The sequence below is a fragment of the Meles meles genome, chromosome 2 (assembly GCF_922984935.1).
Source record: "Meles meles chromosome 2, mMelMel3.1 paternal haplotype, whole genome shotgun sequence".
Classification (NCBI taxonomy): Eukaryota; Metazoa; Chordata; class Mammalia; order Carnivora; family Mustelidae; genus Meles; species Meles meles.
In genome coordinates this window covers 63,488,538-63,512,288 of record NC_060067.1, presented here as the reverse complement: position 1 = coordinate 63,512,288, position 23,751 = coordinate 63,488,538, and the positions used below count along the sequence as shown (strand labels likewise).

At 47.3% G+C, this 23,751-nt stretch overlaps 1 protein-coding gene across 6 annotated transcripts in view; it reads right to left on the bottom strand.

Annotated features, from left to right (window-relative positions):
* Positions 1-23,751, bottom strand: part of SLC2A9 (solute carrier family 2 member 9) — a 237,817-nt gene that overhangs the window by 66,002 nt on the left and 148,064 nt on the right. For all 6 annotated transcript variants that reach the window (XM_045997129.1, XM_045997130.1, XM_045997131.1 and 3 more), the window contains one exon: positions 15,006-15,193. In XM_045997129.1, coding sequence (XP_045853085.1) covers positions 15,006-15,193 — 188 coding nt within the window. The remainder of the gene's footprint in view (positions 1-15,005; positions 15,194-23,751) is intronic.

The window sequence follows — 23,751 nt, the reverse complement described above, 5'->3', positions numbered from 1 at the left end:
GTCCTGCTGGGCTTCCTTCCTGTCCTCGGTCAAAGAGTATAGCCATGCCCCTCCTGTGGGGTTTCAGGAATTGGGTAAGAATTGTCACTGTTCACTATTTACTTAAATAGTAAGTTTCGGGTCCTTAGGCTGGACATGAGCCATTTGTGTCCTCCCACCCCAGCCATTTCCTTAAAGAGCATAAGTTTGCTAAATGATAGAAAACCAAGCTGTCCTTTACATAACATCTGACAAGGAAACCCGCCACCTTCGAAGACTTGGAAGCATTTATACCCTGATCGTTACTTAGCAGAAACATCAGAGCTTGTTGCTTATAACTTGCCAGGCCCGATGCTGGCTGGCCACGCTCTTTGCAGTGCTCTCACTTCATTTTTGGAAACAGCTCTCATTTGTACAGATTCGTCTTGTTACCGGCATTTGTTTAGCAAAACATTTTCCATGTCTTGGGGGAGAAGATATAATTTAGGACCTACAAATATCTACAGATGGCTTATCTTTTAGCGAGAGGAGTAACTCTTCCTAAAGTTATAGGCACACTCAGAGGACAGTAAAAACAACTACATGAATATCTGTGAGCTCGCTGGCATTGATGCCTCTCTCAGCAAAATCCATTTTAACGTTCTCTTAAAACAAAGACCCTCTTGCTGGTATCTGCCCCACATTTGTCTGAGCTAATAAATTAGAATTTTAGATTTTGCCTTTGCCTCCACATTCACAGAGTACAGAAGTGGTTCCTGATAAATTCATTAATTCCTAAAGCTCTTAGGGCTATGACAGAAGCTAAAATTGTTCCAGAAAGCCCCAGTCTTCACCGGATTTGTTTGTATAATCTCCTCCCCTTTGGGAGGTAACTGTGATCTTCAGAGCTGGATCAGAGGGGTTTAAAGGCCTTTCTTAATCTTTACCCAGATTCACTGATTTTTAATAGCCACGGCTCTACAGACTCCTTTCATCTCCCAGACTACTGTGCTGCTTCAGTCTGAACCCCAGAGCTGTCAGCCTCTGATCCCATGGAGTATGTGTTCTCCTGTGGGCGCTGTGTCCTGGCCTCCCCCGGGGCCTCCCCCTGCAACCTTCCCTGTAGCGACACTGCCTTGGGCCTCCCTGAGGGGCTTCAGTGTCAGCAAAGAGGGTCACGGTGCACAAAATTACACGCTCATGGGGAGGCGGTGCTCATAAAAGCGGCTCTAGAGTCATTTCATAGTAAATGCATTTATCCATCAATAGGCAGAAATCAGCCCTTCAGACCATCTCCCCCTTTCCAGGGCTTGCGAGAAGGTCTTGCTGGGCTGCTCCTTGGAGGGGGTGGGAGGAAGGCCTGCCCATCACACACACTGCCTGTCTCGTTCTGCCGGCTCCAGAAGCCATTTGTCTCGTGCTAAATGATCTTATAGAGCAGGAGGGGGATGGCCTCTTGCCTCTGCTCCCGCTAAGGTTTATGTGATCAGGCAGTTTGAGGGCGTTGTGGGGTGTGTGGGGTTTGTTCCACAGTAAACCCTCCTGAGGGTTGCTTGCTGACAGTCCCCTCCTGTGGTGGCGGGAGGCGGGGGAGCGGGGGCTGGTGGATTGGAAGGATCAGCAATTTGGAGACCCAAACACATGATTCCAAACCCAATGAGCCTCTGGTGAGCTGTGGGTCTGTAGGCAATGGACTACATGTCTCTGAAGAAGGTAAAAAAAAATTAGTCTTCCAGAGTGGTTGTAAACATTTTTCAAGTGACAAGATAAAGCATCTTTAAAAGATTTTATTTTAGAGAGAAAGCTCGGGTGCGAGTGTGAGTGGGGGGAGGGGCGGGGCGGTGAAGAGGGACAAGCAGACGCTGCACTGAGCATGGAGCCTGACGTGCGGCCCGATCTCAAGACCTTGGGACCATGACATGAACCGAAATTAATGAGTCGGGCGCTTAACCGACTGAGCCATCCAGGCACCCCAAACATCTTTTATAGAATTGGTAGATAACCAATGGTGGGTATCATTCTAGAAGATTTCCATCTCTCTATTGAGACACCATTGCTCTTTGGTAAAGGAAAATGTCAGTTCTGTGCATGCCCTGGGGAGGAAGGCCCTCTGGAGCTGCTTCTCAGCCTACTTCTTGACTGTCTGTCCCCAGTGCCCCAAAGCCTCCCTCTTAACTCCTGACAATGTGTTAGAGACCAAGCATAACAGGTGTCATTATTTCCAACTCTCTCAGCAGCTTGTGAAGGTGACGTTGCCTTGGGATCAGAGAGGCCACACGCAGCCGGTAAGGCCAGAGCAAGGTGCAAACCCAGGCCTGTTTGCTTCCCGCCCCATGGTTCTTCCCATTGCTCGGGCTATGCTGGGGCTGTCCGTGCAGCTGGCTGATGAGAGATTCCTCTTCCATCCACCATTCCCCCCGGCCCTCAACTCCCATATATGCCCACGACCCTGACTGCAGTTGGTCCCCTACTGAGACATGTGTTTTCACCCATCTCTCTGGCCAAACTTCAGAAGCAAGAAACCCCCTTGGTTTGTCCTTGCCCAGAACAGGCTGATTCTTACAGAATATGAATGTAAAGTATGGCCTTAACACGTGCTCGCACACACAGAGTTGCTCCCCAGAGGTGTCCATGTCCTAACCCCAAAAGCCTGTGAATGGGTTATGTGACCCAGAATGAGGAGCTCTGAAGACGTGGTTAAGTTTAGGGGTCTTGATGTGGGGAAATTGTCCCAAATTATCTAGGGGAGCTAGAGATGTAATCATGAGAGAGGTCAGAGAGAGAAGGCGCAAAGATGGAAGTGGAGGTCAGAGGGGGAGAGTTGTAAACACAGAGATGGTCTCCACAAACCGACGGTGACACACAAGATCTATTCTGAAGTAGAGAAGACAGAGGAGATCTTGTCACTTATAAACACTAGGTCCCAGGACTTCACCTACTGTAGGGTTGGGACCCCCATTCCCTTCCTCTCCTGTTCTCTCTCAGCCCAAGGGACAAGGAACCACATAAGGAGTAAGGGATAAGGCTGTCAGGGGCCCTTGGAAGGAGGCACTAACAGGCTTATTTGCGCCCCCTACTGGGATGTCTGTGACCTGCCTCCTGCAGGCCACTTGGGTCCCCTCTGCTCTCTCTACACAGGGGGGACCTGCCCAGAGGAGCTGGGCTGGGGCTGCTTCCTCTTGTTGGGCCTGGGTAGGCACCTTAAATCTGGGAATGCAGAATTCTGGAATCACAGCCTCTAATCCAGCTCTGCCTGGAGTAGAGTAGAGGGCACACGCGGATCCCAACCCATCTGACTCCTGTGCCAATCTCTCTAATCCTCTCTGAATTTCAGACGGGAAAGGGGGGGCTTGTATACCATGCCCTGCAAACCTATCACCCACATGCCCTAACTTTATCCTCACATGATCCACTGAGGTAGGTGCCTTGCCCCCATTTAACCGATGAGGAGAGTAAGGCTCAGCCAGTGAGGGCTACAGAGCAGCTGAGAGTGGCAGGGCTGGGATGTCCATTCAGGTCCTCCCAACCCCTTCTGGCCCCCACTGCCTTGGGGTAAGAGGCATCTGAGTCCCCTCCTGAGGTGGAATGGGTTGGAGATTCCATCGGGACCAGCAGATCTGAGAGCTGCAGGGAACAGTACATCCTGGAAAGAGTAATCATAGTCCCTGTTGCAAAGAGAGGAGGACTCCCTGCTCCAAGGAAGGCTCTCTGCTCTCCTGACAGTGCCTGAGAGCCTGGGCCCCAGACCCCCTAAGCTAGTGTCGCCCCCGACTCCATCAGGCCCCATTCGCCCTGACCACAGAGGGGCAGGAATGAGTGACCGCCTCCCCCGCCTCTTCTGGGGCCCACTTCAAACCCTGATTGTGTATATGAGCACCCACTGGATAGCCCATCGGGGGTGCTATAAGGGCCTAATTAGCCAGAGCGATTCCATCTCTCGGATTAAACAGCCATTGCGTTGTTTATGTAGTAAAATATGGTCGACCAGCCCCTGATAACAGAGCCCAAATACCAGGGTGGGTCAGGTCAGGTAGAGATAACAGAGCCGGGATGCAGGGATGAGTCGGGCCAGGCGCAGACATCCAATCAGTGGGGCGCATACTGTCTCCCTAGCTACCAAGGAGTGTGGGCCCCTCCTTTTGGGCGCCTTTTGGATGCCAATTCTGAGCAAGGTGATAGGCTAGTTCAAATAGCTACTATGGGGTAAACTGTAATTCAATTGGTCACTTATGTGTGACCTAGCATGACTGTGCAGCTTTCTCTGTGTGTTACAATCTCATTGGCCACCTGTGTGTGGCCAGGCCCAACCACACGGACTTTGCCCTTAAAAGCTAGTCTGTAAGGCAGAGAGGGGTCGCCTCTTTGTAAGAGACGGCCCCGGCAAGTAGGTTTGATTTTTGGTGCTTGGCGCAAAATAAAGCTTTGCTTGACCTTCGCTTTGTATCAGTCTCGCTCCTTTGATCACGGACCCATTATTGGGGGACCTAACAGGTGCCTTTCAGCGCTCAGCTGGGAGCGCCCCCCCCTCCCCGCCCAGCCCCTCACTTTTCATGGAAATCCAGAAGATACAGAGTAAGGACTTGAAGAGTGTCCAGAACGTATTGTCTTTTTTTTTTTTTTTTTTTTAAAGATTTTACTTGTTCCAGGCTTGATCCCTTACACTCAGATTATGACCTGAGCTGAAACCAAGAGTTGGACACTTAATGGCTGACCCATCCAGGTGCTCCAGGATATGCTAGTTCTTAAAAGCTTTTCTAACAGTGTTGGATTACCTAGTCTCACTCCTCCTTTCACAGGTGAAAACATAACCTCTCCCCAACCCAACCCTCAGCCAGCTGATACCACCTCTGAGTTTCCTGTCCATTCACAGCTCAGTGACTGAGGGCAGAGGGGTTAAACAGCCCAGCCAGGGTTTCAGGGCTGGGAGGTCGGGGGTGTGGTCTCAGGGCAGGGCTCTTTTGACAAGATAATAGCTAAGGGTGTCAAGCACCACCTGTGTGGCCAGCCCAGTGCTGAGGACATTATATACAACCTTTCATCCATCTCCTTGCCATCGAATGATGAAAAGAGGCACCACTTTACAGCTGGGGAAACTGAGGCACAGAGCAGTCATGGCAAATTGCCTCTTGGCCCATGAGCTCAGTGCTTGGGGTTGAACACAGCTGACTCCAGGACATGTGCTCTTGACCACAGTGTGAGGGTGGCCCCACAGAGGGGCTCCAGGTAGCACGCTTTCCATTCGGGGACATGGCAAGTTCTTTCAGGGAGATGGTCTCAGTTACTAAGGCATTCAATTCTTGTAATTTGAATTAGGATGTTATTTGGGAAGAGACTTCAAAACAAAAGCTATTTACAATGCTTCTGAATTTGTGATTAGAAGTTTTGTGCAAACCGGGATATGGGCTTCAGAGTTCCTGATGATGGTTGGGCAAGGGAGATGGACCTTCACGGGGCTCCCAGCCAACTCGGGGGAAGGTGTCCTGTCTCAGGCTTTCTGTCTCCCTCCCTCCACTCTCCCAGCTTTGCCTCCCTGCCATTTGGTTGTTTGTGGAGGGCGCAGGATGTCTGCTGCTCCATTAGGCACAGCAGTTACTGTAAGCATCACAACACGTGGAGGAAGCACGCACACCTGTCCTCACCCTCACAGATCAGGTGTAGCAGCAAACAGAGGCATTACACAACAGTTATACAGGTGACAGACCAGAGGGACACACAGCTGCCTAGGAACACTGGGACGCTTGGGCAGCCACTGAATGGATAAGCCCAGGCAGCCGTAAACCGCCTCTGAGGTTCCAGAATGGGCATCACTGGGCTTATCCGCAGGCTGCACTCTTGTCTTCTGTCCATTTCTAACAAGCTCCAATGTCTTGTTTCCCAACCAAGATGCAGATTGGAAGGAGCAAAGTTTGGAAATGTGTGGCCATCGAGAGAAGGATGTAGTGCTAAAAACAGCCTTGCTGGGAAGAGTAGTAAGCTCAGCGGTTAGCATCTGTGAGCCATTCCACGTCATTTTGTATAATCCCCGTGGCAGCTCTGCGGACTGAGTACTGTCATCCCCATTTTCCATGATAGGAAACTGAGGCCCAGAGGAGTTCTGTTCAAGGGGGAAGGACTCTGGAGGAAGGAAGGACAACCCAAGGTGTAGGTAAGAGTACCACCATAACCCTTGGTATTCCAGAAGATCCAGGAAGTCTGAGGACAGCCCGAGAACTTGGTAGAAGCAGCACCCTCCCTGCCCCTAGTTCTTCTCACCTCCCCTATTTCTTCCCCAAATGCTCAGGTGTCTCCCGTGCAGCATGGGCGGCTCCAGGTGCTGGAGGCACAGGGACCATGAGAGGCAGCCTCTGAGGATGGTCATCGTGAGAGGAGTGGCAGCGGGGGTGTATGAGCTGTTGTGACCACCCCAGGGAAGGACTCTGTAACCAGGAGGTTCCTTGCCGGTGATAGACAGAACATTCGCACAAAAGTCTGATTTTCATGCAAAGGACAAACTGCTCAGGAGGAAGGCAGTTGCAGAAAATAAGGAATTTTAAGTGACAGGTCTAATTTTAGAGGAGGGAATTTGAAAGCCATTGTGAGAAGGAGGGAAAAAACAATCCCACACTGAAAAAGAATTTAGAGACAACTAAAATGTTAAATCCAACTTTCTCTTGATTTCTAAGGTATGCGGAAACTATTGACTTCTTAGCAAAAAATGCACGGGGCACTACGTAAAGTTCGCTTAATATGGTGATTCTCACCTGAGGGCAATTTTACCCCCAGGGGACACTGGGCAATGTTTGGAGACACTTTTGGTTGTCACAACTGGTGGGGTAGACTACTGTCACCTGGCAGGCCGAGGCCAGGAATGCTGAGATGTTCTGTAGTACACAGGACAGTCCCCCGGTACAAGGGAAAATCCAGCCCCAAATGTGCATGGTGCTGAGGCTGAGAATGGCTGGGTTAGTGCAGACACCTGGGCTTAGAGACAGGCTGGCCAAGCCTGGGCAGGTGCTTCTGGGCAGGGTACCAGGGCTGGAAAATGTGAGTTTGACCGCACAGGGACCCCTCACTCTGCAACCCAGGGCAAGAGCTTGGTCCTCTGGAAACCTCATTTCTTTTTCTAGAAAATGAGGATGTCAGCATTTACCCTGCAGGACATTTGGGGCTAGAATAAAGTGATAAATAGGGAGATGCCGAGCCGTATTTGCAACATCTTAAACTATAGACCATGTCCCCCTAAATAATTTCTAGGACAATTAAGGGAAGAAAACAAGTTTTAAAGGGCATTTGAAGTTTTTCACCTGGTAGACAGCATTCCTCCTTGGCTCGCACATTATCTGGATTGAGAGGCCAGTGGTGCAGGGGACAACTGAACTGAGGCCCAGGACAGCTGGACTCTGATGCTGAGATGGCTGCTATTTGTGTTTGTCTTTTTGTACATAAAACAGTGAGCATAGGACTTGTCCCACTAGCTGCCTAGGGATGACTTGGGGACGTAGCCCAGTGACACATATGAGGATGCTCAAAGGGGGCCTTGGGGACCCGCCCTGCTCAGGGCTCAAGAGGCCAAATGTTGTGGCCAAATCGATGGGGCTCAAATCCCCTTTCTACCACTTGTAGCTGTGTGACGTAGGGAAAGTCTCTCAACCTCTCTGTGCCTAACACTGGTGTCTAAGTCACAGGACAGCCATGGGGAAAACTTCTGGCTCATGTTAAGGGTTAAGTGACTGTGTGTTTTATTATTATTCTTACAGCAGAGCAGACAGAAGCTAGGCAAGGGGAGTGACTGGCCTAGGCTTCCCCCTGCAGGCTTGTGGTCACAGTGAAACAGAAAGCTGGGCCTCTGGATATGGATCCAGAACTTTTTGCTCCGTTCATGTTAAGCATGCCAAGGGGGAAGTATTACTTCTGACTTAAAGATTAAAAATAATCCTAAACAGGGTGCCTGGATGGCTCAGTTATTTGAACGACTGCCTTTGGCTCAGGTCATGATTCAGGTCATTGAGTCCAGCATCAGGCTCCCAGCTCTGCAGGGAGTCTACTTCTCCTTCCGAATCTCTCCTCCTCTTGTGCATTCTCTCTCATTCTCTCTCTCTCAAATAAAAAAATAAAATCTTAAAAAAATAAAAAAAAATAATTCTAAACAAACAATAAATAGAAGGATACTACCTCAACATAAAAAAGGCCATACATGACAAGCCCAGAGCTAACATCATACTCAGCTAACATATCATATCATAATATCATCATACTCAGTAAACTGAGAGCTTTTCCTCTAAGATCAGAAACAAGACAAGGATGCCCACTCTCACCAATTCTATTCAACCCACGACTGGAGAACTTAGCCAGTGTAATTAGACAAGAAAAAAAAAAAAGAAAAAAAGAAAAGTCACCCAAAGCAGAAAGAAGTAAAATCATCGCTGTTTGCAAAAGACATGATCTTGACATCGTGTTGCCTTTGAAGTCTTTCTGTCTATAGATTGTTTCTATATTTCTGTTCAATGATATTCTTAGGATTTTTTCTCTTTTATAGGACCCCCCTTAATATTTCCTGCAGTGTTGGCTTGGTGGTTGCATAGTCTTTTAAGCCTTGCTGGTCCTGGAAATTCTTTATCTCTCCATCCATTTTAAATGTCAGTCTTGCTGGATAGAGTATTCTTGGTTGCATGTTCTTCTCATTTAGTACTCTGAATATATTTTGCCAGCCCTTCCTGGCTTTCCAGGTCTCTGTGGAAAGGTCTGACGTTATTCTAATGGGCTTTCCTCTGTATGTAAGAAGCTTCTTTGTCCTAGCTGCTTTTAAGAGGGTCTCTCTTGAAACATAATTCCCCATTTTAACGATAAGGTGCCGTGAGGACTTTCGAGAATCTAAAATCTTGGGAGGAGATCTTTCTGCCTCTAGTACATGAACATTGTTTCCATTCGTGAGATTGGGAAAATTTTCATAGACAACTTCTTCCACTATATCTTCTAGACTTCTTTCTTTTTCTTCCCCTTCAGGGATTCCAATAATTCTGACGTTGGAACGTTTCATGGCATCGTTTATTTCCCTGATTCTGTTTTCGTGGCTTCTGAGCTGTTTGTTCCAGGCTTCCTCCTGATCCTTTCTCTCTATCTGTTTGTCCTCCAGATCACTAATTCTATCTTCTGTCTCAGTTACCCTAGCTTTTAGAGAATTTAGATTGGATTGGAACTCATTGAGAGCATTTTGAACATCATCCCTGGTGGCTTTCAGTTCTGCCCTAACATTGTGAACATCATCCCTGGTGGCTTTCAGTTCTGCCCTAATCAATTCTGTTTGGTCATCCATGGCTTTCTCCAACCTAGCTATTGCCTGGATAATTGTTAGTCTGAATTCCTTTTCTGACATATTGTCTATGTCGATAGCCATTAGTTCTGTTGCAGAAGGCCCATCCTCTGTATTTTTCTTCTGTTGGGTATTCCTCCTCCTAGTCATTTTGGTAAGAGATGACTAAACAGATGCAGCTGGACTTATCGATTGTGGTGCAGTCAATGTGCACCCTGGAACGCTTCTGTCTCAATAATCAGTCTCAATGTGAATGGCCTAAATGCGCCCATAAAACGACACAGGGTTGCAGATTGGATAAAACGACAGGACCCATCCATATGTTGTCTACAAGAGACCCATTTTGAACCTAAGGATACACCCAGACTGAAAGTGAAGGGATGGAGAAGCATCTTTCATGCCAATGGGCCTCAAAAGAAGGCCGGAGTAGCAATTCTCATATCAGATAAATTAGATTTTAAACTAAGGACTGTAGTCAGAGATACAGAAGGACACTACATAATTCTTAAAGGGACTATCCGCCAAGACGATCTAACAATTGTGAATATCTATGCCCCCAATATGGGAGCACCCAATTACGTAAGAAAACTATTAATCAAGATAAAGAGCCATATTGATATGAATACAATAATAGTAGGAGATCTTAATACGCCTCTCTCAGAAATAGACAGATCATCGAAGCAGAAAATTAATAAAGAAATAAGAGCATTGAATGAAACATTGGACCAGATGGACCTCATAGACATATACAGAACATTCCACCCTAAAACAACAGAATACTCATTCTTCTCAAGTGCACATGGAACCTTCTCCAGAATAGACCACATACTGGGTCACAAAGCAGGACTCAACCGATACCAAAAGACTGACATTATTCCCTGCATATTCTCCGATCACAATGCTTTGAAACTGGAGCTCAATCACAAGGAAAAGTTCAGAAGGAACTCAAACACCTGGAAGCTAAAGACCACCTTGCTTAAGAATGCTTGGATCAACCAGGAGATCAAAGATGAACTAAAACAATTCATGGAAACCAATGAGAATGAAGACACCTCGGTCCAAAACCTATGGGATACAGCAAAGGCGGTTCTAAGGGGGAAATACATAGCCATCCAAGCCTCCCTCAAAAACATTGAAAAATCCAGAATACACCAGCTGTCTCTACACCTTAAAGAACTGGAGAATCAACAACAAATCAAACCAACTCCACATGCAAGAAGGGAAATAATCAAGATTAGAGCAGAGATCAATGAGGTAGAAACGAGAGATACAGTAGAACGTATCAATGAAACTAGAAGCTGGTTTTTTGAAAGAATCAATAAGATCGATAAACCATTGGCCACACTAATCCAAAATAAAAGAAAGCCCAAATTAACAAAATTATGAATGAAAAGGGAGAGATCACAACTAACACCAAGGAAATAGAAACAATCATCAGAAATTATTACCAACAGTTATATGCCAATAAGCTAAGCAACCTAGATGAAATAGATGCATTCCTGGAAAGCTACAAACTCCCAAAATTGAACCAGGAAGAAATTGACAACCTGAATAGACTGATATCTAGTAATGAGATTGAAGCAGTGATCAAAAACCTCCCAAAAAACAAGAGCCCAGGACCTGACGGATTCCCTGGGGAATTCTACCAAACTTTCAAAGAAGAAATAACACCAATTCTCCTGAAGCTGTTCCAAAAAATTGAAGCAGAAGGAAAACTTCCAGACTCTTTTTATGAAGCCAGCATTACCCTGATCCCCAAAAGACATGATCTTAAATGTAGAAAACCCTGAAGATAGCACGCGCGCGCGCGCGCGCACACACACACACACACACACACACACACACACACACACACACATTGTTGGAACTAATAAATTCCGTAAAGTTGCAGGAAACAGAAACAACATCCAAAAATCGGTTGTGTTTTTATATACTAACAATGGACCATCTGAAAGGGAAATTAAGAAAATAACTGTATTTACAATAGCATCAAAAAATACTTGGGAATAAAGTTAACTAAGGAAATGAAAGACTTTTGCACTGAATACTACAAAACACTAAGAAAAGAGATTAAATACATAAATAAATGGAAAAAAAATACTCCATTTATAGATTAGAAGCTTTAATGTTATTAAAATGGCCACGCTACCCAAAATGATTTACAGATTCAATGCCATCCTCATACAAATCTCAATGGCATATTTTCCATAAATAGGAAAAAAATCCTAAAATTCATATTGAACCATATCTTTAAAAGGAACAAAACTGAAGGCATCACATTTTCTCTTTTCAAAATATATTACAAAGCAACAGTAGTTAAAGCAGTGTGATACTGGCATTAAAGACAGACATATAAACTAAGGAAATGGAATAGAGATACCAGAAATAAACCCGTATGTGGCCAACTGATTGCCAAAGGGTGCCAAGAATATTTAATGGGGAAAGGTAGTCTGGCAAATGGTGTTAGAAAACTTGGATATCCACATACAAAAGAGTGAAATTGGATGTCAATCTTCACTCAAAATGGATTAAAGATTATAAATATAAGAACTGTAAAAATCCTAGAAGAAAATACAGGGGAAAAACTTTGTAACATTGGTCTTGGCAATGATTTTTTTTTTTTATATGACACCAAAAGCAAAAATCAACAAGTGTGAATACATCAGACTAAAAAGTTTCTGCACAGCAAAAAAAAAAAATATATATATATATATATCAACAGACTGGAAATGCAATCTATAGCATGGGAGAAAATATTGGCAAACCATATATCTGATAAGGGATTAATAGCCAAAATATATAGGGAACTCCTACATCTCAACAGAAAAACAAAACACAATAAAACAATCCTCCCCAAAGCCTCCAAACAACTCCATTAAAAAAATGGGCAAAGGAAACTGTGGAAAGAACCAAGATGCCCTTCAACGGATGAATGGATAAGGAAGATGTGGCCCATATACACAATGGAGTATTATGCCTCCATCAGAAAGGACGAATACCCAACTTTTGTAGCAACATGGACGGGACTGGAAGAAATTATGCTGAGCGAAATAAGTCAAGCAGAGAGAGTCAAGTATCATATGGTCTCACTTATTTGTGGAGCATAACAAATAACATGGAGGACATGGGGAGATGGAGAGTAGAGGGAGTTGAGGGAAACTGGAAGGGGAGATGAACCATGAGAGACTATGGACTCTGAAAAACAACCAGAGGGTTATGAAGGGGCGGCAGGGGGGTGGGGGGGGTGGGAGGTTGAGGAACCAGGTGGTGGGTAATAGGGAGGGCACGTACTGCATGGAGCACTGGGTGTGATGCCAAAACAATGAACACTGTTATGCTGTAAATAAACAAATAAAAATAAAAAAAAATGGGCAAAGGACCTGAACAGATGTTTTTCCAGAAAAGACCTACAAATGGCCAACAGACACATGAAAAGACACTCAACATCACTCATCATCAGAGAAACGCAAATTGAAACCATAGCAAGACATCACCTCACACCTGTTAGGATGTCTATTATGAAAAAAAAAAGTGTTGCTGAGGATGTGGAAGAATTAGAACATTGCACACTGTCAGCGGGGATGTAAACTGGTGCAGTCACTCTGCAAAATGACACTGAGGTTTTTTAAACAATTAGAAACAGAACTGCGATACAAGTCAGCATCCCATTTCTGGGTTTTTATCCAGATTGAAATCAGGATCTTGAAGAGGGATCTGCACACCAGCGTTCAATGCAGCACTATTCATGGAAGCCAAGGTGTGGAACTATTCCAAATGTTTGTTGATGGACGGATGGATGAAGAATATGTGGCCTATGTGCGTGTGATGGACTATTACCCGGCCTTGGAAAGGAAGGCTAGCCTGCGCCCATGACCCCACGGATGAACCTGATGGACACTACACTGAGGGAAAGAGCTGATCCTAGAAGGACCAACACTGGGTGCTTGCACTTTCATGATGTATCTAAAGCAGCCAAACTCACAGAATCAGCGAGCAGAGTGGCGGTTGCTAGGGGCTGCAGGAGGAGGGAATGGGGAGCTGCCAATCCGCGGTGTGAAGTTTCAGTGAAGCAAGACAGAGGGGCTGTGCGATCTCATGCCTACAGTTCGCAGTCCAGCATGGCACAGCTGAACGTTTGATGAGGGAGATCTCACGTTAAATGTACTCATGACAATAATAAAACAGATGAAAGGCAGTCACTATGAGGACGAAGACGAGGATGGTAGGACACCTGGGAGCTGAGCCCTCCCCACTGCCAGTCTTTGGAGCGGACGAGATGGTTTCTCCCCATCCTATGGCGATGCAGCAGGGTTGAGATACACCCTGTGGGATTTATAGAGGAAGTTATGTCCCAGGAGAGGAGAGAATTCTGTTTAGAAATGTCATGGTTCTCGCTCCAAATGCCTCATTAAATACAGATTCCATATGTGGCTTTACTACTTTAAATGTTAGCTCTAAGAAACGGATCCCTCTCTACCTTCTCAGAACAGGGAGGGTGGCTTTGAGCATGGAGGTGCAAAGAGGAGGAAACAGCAGGATCTGTCCAAGGCTATGCCGTTGGCCCAGGCCCTTCCTCCTTCTGCTGACTTTAACCAGACCAAGGAAAAAGGTACAAACAAGTAAGTTGGCAGATGATTTCATTTCCTCCCAGTGTTTCCAAAAATAGAATCAAGAGTAGTTGAGGAGCACCTGGGTGGCTCAGTGGATTAAAGTCTCTGCCTTCGGCTCAGGTCATGATCCCAGAATCCTGCGATAGAGCCCCACATCGGACTCTCTGCTCAGCGGGGAGCCTTCTTCCTCCTCTCTCTCTCTCTGCCTGCCTCTCTGCCTACTTATGATCTCTGTCTGTCAAATAAATAAATAAAATCTTTAAAAAAAAAAAAAGAGTAGTTGAAACACGGCAAAACACTATAGTTGGAACTTTCCATGCTGTCACCTTTCCCTCTCCAGACAGGGATGCCTCCCCTTTCATGTCACCTCCCCTTACATGCCCCAAACCCCCTCCTGGTTGACTTTCAGGGGGTGCCAGGGTCGTGAACACAGAGGAGCTGTTTTCTCTGAGGCTCTTTGGAAGGTCCCCTTTTTCCTCCTTCTGGGCCCAGCCCCACTTCTCCTGAGCTCTGAATGTACCTCTACACTGCCCTGCCAACTGGTTTGCACACCTTCATAAATGGGGAACTCACTACTCCTTGAGGCAGACCCACCATTTTTCCAAAGCAACAGTGATAACGATCCCGAGTCTGTCTCCCTGGGATTCCTGGATTCTACCTTCAGGAGCCCCCCAGGAGAGAAGGGACAGCAGAATCTATCAGAGAGTCTGGCGAACCTCCACTGTCCAATATCCTTGCCCACATCAGCTGAGGCCCTGAAAAATTTTCCTTTCAAGCCTGAGGTCTTCTTAGGCCAAAGTTTCATGTTCAAATCAGTCCCACCAAGAGTACTTTTATTTAAATCATCTTTCACTTACCCATTTTATTAAGAAATCTGAGTTTTAGGGACCAGAAATAATAATGATAGGCAGCATTTACTAAGGGGTGACTGTGTAGCTGCTGCATTGAACACTCTGCGTGGCTTATTTCTGTATTATGTCAGTCCATTTTACAGATCAGGAAACTGAGGCTGGATCAGATTGTGTGACTGCCTGATGGCACAAAGCTGGTAGAGGTGGCAGAGCTGGGACCGGATCCTGGTACTGAGGCCTTAGCCCTGCCCCACCCCTACCTCCCTCTAGTTCCTCCCTTTGTGACCGGATGCTCACCGCGTTGAGACCGCAGAGCTGGTAGCAGGCCATGGTGACGACCACTGTAATGACCTGCCAGCGCACGGAGGGACTCCGGAGCAGCTCCAGCACGGACACCAGCTGGATGTTCCTCTGCACGCGGCTCTCCATCAGGACCTCCTCCACCTCTCGGGAGACATCCTCTTTGCCCAGGAAAGTCTGGAAGGCTACAAAGAGGGACAATCACAGACTTTTAGCAGGGATTAGGATGTTTGCTGAGTCTAACACTGGACTATCTGGGGACTATCCCACCACCCAGACACACACTTTATTAGGGATAGAGCTGGCAGGGGGCTTTGAACCCATGAAATTCCAAGCCTTTGTTTGAAAATAGGGAAACAGAGCCCCAGAGATGTGCAGTGACTTGCCCAAGGTCACCTGGTTGGCTAGGAGAAGAGCCAGGAGATAACAGGAGTCTCCTGACTGCCTAGAACAAAGAGGAGCATGCCCAGGGTTCAAGTCCCATTGTGACCACAGCACATCTGTCCATCGTTTGTAAGCATTCTGGCCTCACATGGCTTTGGTAGTAGTTAGATCATGTATGTACATTGACCCTAGTCCAGAGCTTTGCAGATGGAAGGTGTTCTTTTGATAACTATTTACCGGGTGCCTCCTGTCTGCCTGGCCCCATGTCCTCATCCTTGTTAGAGGTATTCAGATGGTCAGACTGCCTGCCACTTGGCCAGGATGCTGGGAGTAGATCCTATCATTGGAAGAAGAACTGAACTAAATGACCTCCAAGGCCATTTCCATAGTACTCTGGGAAACACAGGAACCGTGGGTGGATGTATTCTCAAAGAGCTATTTTTCCCAGGATTCAAACTCACCCTCATGACTTATGCATTTTCCAGGCTGAAAACGGCCAATTTCCAGCCTCAGCAAACCTGCCATTTGTTACGGAGCCCTTAATTGGGCAAACCTTCATGTATACAGATGCAAAGGTGGGTGGACTGATTAGACCCCTGAGATCATAATGATCAGGTAATAGGAGACACTTTTAGAGCACAGATTTAAATATTCAGTGCTCTAGTATTTATCCTCCTACAGAGAAAGGTGGCTTTGGTGATGGCTCCTGTGGACAGTCCATCCCAGACACAGTGGGCATCATCCTTGAAAACACACTCTGCACTGCAGGGCATGTGAAATTGCTCTTCTTAAGCAGCAGGAAAAAGGAAAAAAGGGCTGTTAAACTTGCTCCAGATTCTACAAAAAGCAAGCCTGTGAAGCTTCTGGGGTGTTATTTCCAATAGTACACTGAAAACGGCTTCAGAATCTTTCTTTCTTTCTTTTTTTTTTTTTTTTTGTTTTAAGCGATGATTTAATATTCTTCTTAGGATTTTATTAAGGATAAATGGGAGAAGTAGCTGAATGAGTAACATTTCCACATCAGTCGCTACACCATAGTATGGCTAATATTTTCCCAAAGTTCAAAAACGCAGCATTCATTTCATAAAATTATCCTAAAGTTTTAGGGCAGGAACATATTTCTCTCTCTTTCCTGAGACACATGTTTTCCATGTAGAATAAAGAGAAATTTAGAGACTTTTTTCCCCTCTGTCACCTTGGCTGCCAGGAAGCTCTCAACTAAATTTGATGCTCAGCATTTAACAGTTTCCTGGAACAAAAATCTCTTATTTCTTAAAAGCTGTGATTTCCTTCTTTTAAAGTATCAATTTAATTTCCTGCTGTATATGTGTTCATAAAAATTGTTTCCTTCTATGTGTTCCACATCACTTACTTTTTAAAAAAGACATATTTATTTTGGAGAGAGAGTGAGTATGTGGGGGTGGGGGAAACAGAGGGAGAGAGAATCTCAAACAGACTCCCCTCTAAGCACAGAGCCCAATGTAGGGCTCGATCCCAGGACCCTGCAATCATGACCTGAGCTGAAATCAAGAGTTGGACAAATTAACTGACTGAGTCACCAAGTGGGGTGGGCACACACTGGGCACACCCAGTGTGCGCACCACCCCCATCCCTTTTTATAAGTTTCCTGTGACTGGGTGAAGAAGAGTATCTGGTGAGGGAGAGTCTCATGGCAGAAAGAGAGATGCAACACTCACTGATGGAGGAAGGGATACAGAAACGCACACACACACACACACGTATACTTATACATATATATATGATGGAATATTATTCAGCTATAACATGAAGGAAAACCTGGGGCACCTGGATGGCTGAGTGAGATAAGCCTCTGCCTTTGGCTCAGGTCATGATCTCAGGGTCCTGGGCTCGAGCCCCGCATTGGGCTCTCTGCTAAGTAGGGAGTCTGCTTCCCCACCCCTGCCTGTCTCTCTGCCTACTTGTAATCTCTGTCTGTCAAATAAATAAAATCTTAAAAAAAAAAAAAAGGAAATTCTGTCATTGGCAACAACACGGATGGTCCCTGAGGGCATTATGCTAAGTGAGGTAAAATTAAAAAATGATACTGAACCATCTCATCTACATATGGAATCTAAAACAACAAAAACAAAAACAAAACAATAAAGCCCCCAAAACTGAACACAAAGATACAGAGATACAAGGAAGAGTCTGGGGTTTCCAGAGGTGGGGGGTGAGGGATGAGAAAACAGGCACAGGCAGTCCGAAGTACAAACTTCCAGTTATAAAATAAACAAGTCCTGGGGACAGAACAGTGACTAGAGTTAGCATTGCTGTTTGTATATTTCAAAGTTGCTAAAAGAATAGATCTTAAAGTTCTCATCGCAAGAAAAAATTTGTAACTGTGTGGTGTCCCTGTGCTGGACCAATTGGGATGACGATTTTATGCTCTATACAAACACTGAATCACGATGTTGAGCACGTGACACCAAATACCATAGGTCAATTACATCTCACTAAGAAAGCGATTTAAAAAATGTCACTGGACACTGCCCAATGTCTCCTAGGGCAGAGCCACCCCCAGTTCAGAACCACTGTTTCAAATAGACTTCTGGCTCCTCCCAGAAGGACCTCATCCCCGAACAGGTACTGTCCCCGCCTCCCTGCCGGCCCCTCTCCCCTCTCCCAGCACGAGGCTGCTCTGGGCGACCTGGCCCCTGTGGGCATCCCTAATTGCGGGATAAGCCCCTGCACCTCCAACCATGACTGCCTCACTACACCCCTAATAATGGCCCTGTGGGATTTAGCTCTGGGGCCCTTTTTATCCCCTCTGCATCCTCTCAGGCACAGGGCTCACAAACGTCCTCTTGGAAACAGTAAATAGCTGAGCTAAGTCATGAGAGGCACCAAGAAGAGGGGGGTGTTTCTGGCTGTCAGAATAGAGAGGGCCCTCTGAGCTGTGAGCCAAAACACAGAAAGTTGCCTCACATGCCTTGGCACTCAGGAGAAACAAAAGACAGTGGTACTTTTACTTCTTTTCTCTCTCTAGAATGTTCTTTTGACCTTTCTGCACCTGGCCTTGTTCTCTGAGCCTCAGCTCAGACACCTCCTCCTCCAAGAAGCCTTTCCTGATTTCCCCTGGTGGGAAGTGAGGCAGGAACAGGCTAAGGAAGGTCTAGAGATGAAAGGAGGAAATGAGGGACCCCCCTCACAGGTCTCATGTTGTCACTGAGCCCCACGATGCCACCTTCCTGATCTCAAGAGTTGCATACTCCTCTCAGTCCCTAGGTCTTGTCTGGGTTCAGGCTTCAGCATTTCCCCAGTGGGATTCTCGTGCCAGTCTTCATCTTCCGAGATGACCATCCTCCCGCAGTTGAGCCTTCACTGTCCTGCTCCCCACAGCAGGACCCAGTCCATACGTTATCTGTCCCACAGAGCCCTTGTCCACACCCCCCTTCACCACGACACTGCCCCCTCCCCATCTGTCCTGAGAAGGGCCGCCACCCACTCCCAAAGTGTGCCTCTGTGCCTCACGCACGTGGTTCCTTCTGGCACTTTGTGGCCTGTCTAGAACCTTCTTTCCCTAGGACCTGCTCATCAGTCAGGACTTCCAGAAGCCCTCCCAGCCCCAGTCACAGGTGAGTACCTTCTCCTTGGGGCACTTTCCCTCCTCGCCACACACCTGCCATGCCCCCCCCCCCCCCCGCTGTCCTGTGATGCCCCCAGGTAGGAGCTACTCCAGGGAGGCTGTGGTACAGTGGGAAGCAGGGGGAAACAGAGTGGCCCAGCTTCACGCCCAGCCTGTCCCTCCCACGTGACCTGTGTGCTTCTCTCTGAGTGGCTTCCACAAAATGGAAATCATAAGATTTCCTTGCAGGAGGAAAAAAAACAATGTATGTGCCTTGCATGTAAATGGTGACTAATAATAATAATTATTATTATTTTATTTCTTCCATTTAGAACACTGTATATTCAACTGATCTGCTGTCTTATTTTTTTCTTAAGATGTATTTATTTATTTTCAGTAGAGAGAGAGGGTACTCGAGCAGGAACGGGCAGAGGGAGAGGGAGAATCTCAGAGCACAGAGCCCAAGGTGGGGCTTTATCCCGTGACCCTAAGATCATGAAGAGCTGAAACCAGGAGTCGGCTGCTCCCTGGACTGAGTCACCCAGGCGCCCCTCAGCTGATGTGCTTTGCAGGAAGAGTGGAAATCAAGACTAGGGTGAGAGAGGAGCAGGTTAGGGGGACAGAAGTGGGGCTGTGATGGAGTGGACAGGAACAGAGGAAGTGAACTCAGCGAGGGAACCAGTGTCTGAGTGCAGTGCGGCTGACAGAGGACAGGCTCCTGCAGCCCTCGGCCATCCCGCACAGCAGAACAGCAGTGACAAACGCATCCACATGTGAGCTGTCAGGGCACCCAGAAGGTATTCACTGCCTGTGGGGGCCTGGCACAGGCTCCATCCTGGGCAGGAGCCCCTCCCCGGCTTCAGGCCCCCGCAGGGGTCCACGGAGATCAGAAGGACCTCTCTGTGACTCGGCCTGACCATGGCACCTGGCTGGCCACAGACTCCTATTGGGGCAGGAAGGGGGCAGGCTGCTTCCCATTTGTGGCTTCCTGTGGTAGATCCTAATGCCATCCTCTCTCCCAGAGCCACACTCCTACGGTCAAGTGCAGACACGGCCTTGCATCCTCCATGGCTTCAGTTTCAAGGCCCACCTGAGGCCAGGCTCGACTGTGGTCTGGGATGCTGGGTGCGGGGGATCGGGGTGGTTTGGCTTTACCAGGCCCAGCAACTGGTGGGCAGGTGAGTTTCAGGCTCCCCAGGCTGATCCTCCGGAGCACACAGCCCCGGGGGATAAGCACTGGCTTTTTAAAGGGACAGTCTCAGGGCTGGTTGATAGAGACGGGGGCCCCATCCAGGGCCAATTCTCAGCAGTACTAGCTCCAGGCAGTGTGCCAAGTGCAGGAGCCGGAGGAACAAAAGCTACAGACCTTGCACAGGCAGTGTTCTCATCAAAGTCACTCACTTTTCCGAACGTGCATTTTGTGGAATGCCAATTCCCAGAGAAGCTCCATGGAATAAAATTCCTCAGCCAAAGAAGTTTAGTATCATTGTACACTCTATCTCTTGGTTTAAATTTCACAGTAGATTAATAAATGTTCTGATAAGTCCTGCACAAAGACACCTATTCAATTTTGTTTTGCTCCACATTTCCTACATATATTTGCTGGAGCACCTACTCATAACCTGCAAGAGTATATCAGGAAATTTTATTCTAATTTCATGTGACATGTGTCACAGAGGGAGTGGATCTAAGATGTCCCTGTGGCCTGGAGGAAGAATCCCAATGGAGGACATGGATCAGAGAGTACAGGCAAATATCATATCGTGAAAAGCAGAAAGAGCCCAAATGTCCTCCCAAATAAGTCCATATTCTAGTCCCCAGAACCTGTTCATATATTAGCTTATATGGCCATAGGGATTTGGTGGATATGTTCTATTTAAGGATCCTGTGATGGGGAGGTTATCCTGGATTATTTGGGTGGGCCTAGTGTTATCATAAGGACCCCTATAAGAGGGAGGCAGGAGGTCAGGCTCAGAGAAGATGTGTTAGAAACAGAGAATGGAGGGGATGCACTTCAAAGATGGAAGAGGAGGGGCGCCTGGGTGGCTCAGTGGGTTACAAGTCTCTGCCTTCAGCTTGGGTCATGAGCCCAGGGTCCTGGGATCGAGCCCCACACCGGGCTCTCTTCTCCGCAGGGAGCCTGCTTTCTCCTCTCTCTCTGCCTGCTTGTGATCTCTGTCTGTCAAATAAATAAATAAAATCTTAAAAAAAAAAAAAGATGGAAGAGGAGTCATGAGCCAAGGAGTGGGGGTACCCCGGAAGCTGGAGAAGGCAGGGAACGATCCTTCCCTGGAGCTTCCAGAGGGAATGCAGCTCTGCAGCACCTCAGTTTTAGCCCAGTGAGACCTCTTCTGGAGTTCTGACCTCCTTAGAACTGTAAGATAATAAATTGGTATTTTTTTTTAAAGGAATTGCTGAAAAGTCTGGCTTCACATGAGGCTTGATCCAGCAGCTCAGACTAAATCACTAAGTACCAGATTTCTTTCACCTATTCCTGTATCATCTTAAGTCATTTGGTTTGTGGTAATTTGTTAGAACAGTCCAAGATACTAACACAGAACCATTTTAATTAGACACTGGTGGCTCCCCCAACTGAATCCATTTCAGTGTGACATGGGAAAAACATCTGATCTCTCAAGCCTTAGAGTGACCTCAGTCCACCCATCTCTAGGGTCATTATGTCAGGTCTTCAGGACAAAGATGCAGAGCAGCAGCCTAGAGCCTGGCTCACTGCAGATGCCACACCCCAAAAGTCCCCTTGCAGGGACAAGTGAAGTCAGCATCATGCAAAACCTAATAAGGGTCAATCTGGGGTGTGTCTGCCCAGGTTGTCTGAGGTCTAGGAGGAAGGGCTGGAAGGGACAGGGTCACAGACTCTAGCGGAGCAGCCCCAAACCTAGTGTGTAAGCTTACAGCTTCTAGAGCTAGGCTTCTGGGGCTAGAGCCCTTGCTATGCCATGTCCTGGCTAGGCGACCATGGCTGAGTGGCTTAGCTACTCTGTGCCCCAATAATCCCTGGCCTGTAGGCTGTGGCTTGCGGACCAGGCAATGGGCATACACTTGGAGAGGTGCCCAGCCCTGGAAAGTGCTGAGTGTCTCCTGGCAGCTAATTCTGCCTGAGTGTTCACAGCTGCCTGGAGCTCAAGTGTGAGGGATCCTGGGGTTGTCCCCCCTCCCCAGTGGGGAAGGGTATGGATGCTGGGTCAGGGTAGAGTCTGGCAGAGCTGGGCGGTGGCTCACATGCCACGTGTCAGCTATACCCAGGTGGACAACACAGGCCTCGACCTCCACTGGGTGGACCTGCTCCTGGGTGGAGCCTGGATGGCCTCAGGGATTCAGAAGTGGGCTGGCATGCCAATTAGGGAAATGAGTACAGTGCCCTAGAGCTCCTTTCCTTCATGTTCACCAAGGGCTGAGCCCTAACATTCTGCCAGCCTAGTTTCACACAGACAGTAGGAAATAAAGAAATGAAGGGGGCGCCTGGGTGGCTTAGCGGGTTAAAGCCTCTGCCTTCAGCTCAGGTCATGATCCCAGGGTCCTGGGATCGAGCCCCGCATCAGGCTCTCTGCTTGGCTGGGAGCCTGCTTCCTCCTCTCTCTCTCTCTGCCTACTTGTAATCTCTATCTGTCGAATAAATAAATCTTAAAAAAAAAAAAAAAAAAAAAGAAATGAAGAAGAGCAGGTGTTCTTGATGGTCTGACTGGCATCCCTGAAGTTTCCAGATCAGCAAAGTGGTGTCTGAGGTTGTGCCTGTGCCTGGCCAACTCAGAGCTGGAAGCTGACCGCAGCCCACATCGGGCCCTCGGTACCCATGAGTGTCATGTCCCGAGCAAAACATGAAGAGGTGTGCGGCAGAGAGGAAAGGTAGAGATGGGCAGTGGGGACAGACTGATGGGACTCTGTCCAGCAACTGCTGCCCACCAGCCTGGTGCCTGGGTCCGTCTTGAGTGCCTTGTGCACCTCTGCTTCCTCAGGTTCTGCAGGTTCGGGGTGACCGTGTGACAGAGTAACACCCACCTGGTTTGCACGCACCTGTGACCGCGTGTGTACTGGTGGGATGGGTGGTTAAGGGTCTCAACCCTGGGGCCACACTGCCTGAGACTCAAATCCTTGCTTCTCTCCTTGTCAACTAGTCTGATGCCAAATGAGTTTCTTGATGTTTTCATGCCTCAGTTTCCTTATCTGTAAGATGGACGGAGCAGCATCTGGGCCATCTGTGGTGTTAAATGTCAGCGTACACAAGGTCCTCAGACACTATGGCTTTTTTTTTTTTTTTAAGATTTTATGTATTTATTTGACAGAGAGAGAGAGATCACAAGTAGGCAGAGAGAGAGGCAGAGGGAGAGGAAGGGAAGCAGACTCCCTGCTGAGCAGAGAGCCAGATGCGGGGCTCGATCCCAGGACCCTGGGATCATGACCCGAGGTGAAAGCAGAGGCTTTAACCCACTGAGCCACCTAGGTGCCCCAGAACACTATGGCTCTTAACAGGCAATAAGGACTGGAGGTCTGTTAACTATTCCAGGAGACACTTGCTACACTACCCCATCCCTTCCTTCTTCTCTTTTGCCTTCCTTTTTAGCCTGACAAAGGGTACAAAATGCTATAACTTTCCATTGCGGGTTGAATTGTGTCCCTATAAGGAGATGTCAGAGTCCTAACCTGGTAACTGTGAATGTGACCTTATCTGGAAACAGGGTCTTTACAAATGTAATTAATATGTCAGTTAAGATGAGGTCACACTGGAGTAGGGTGGGCCCTTAATTAGAAGAAAAG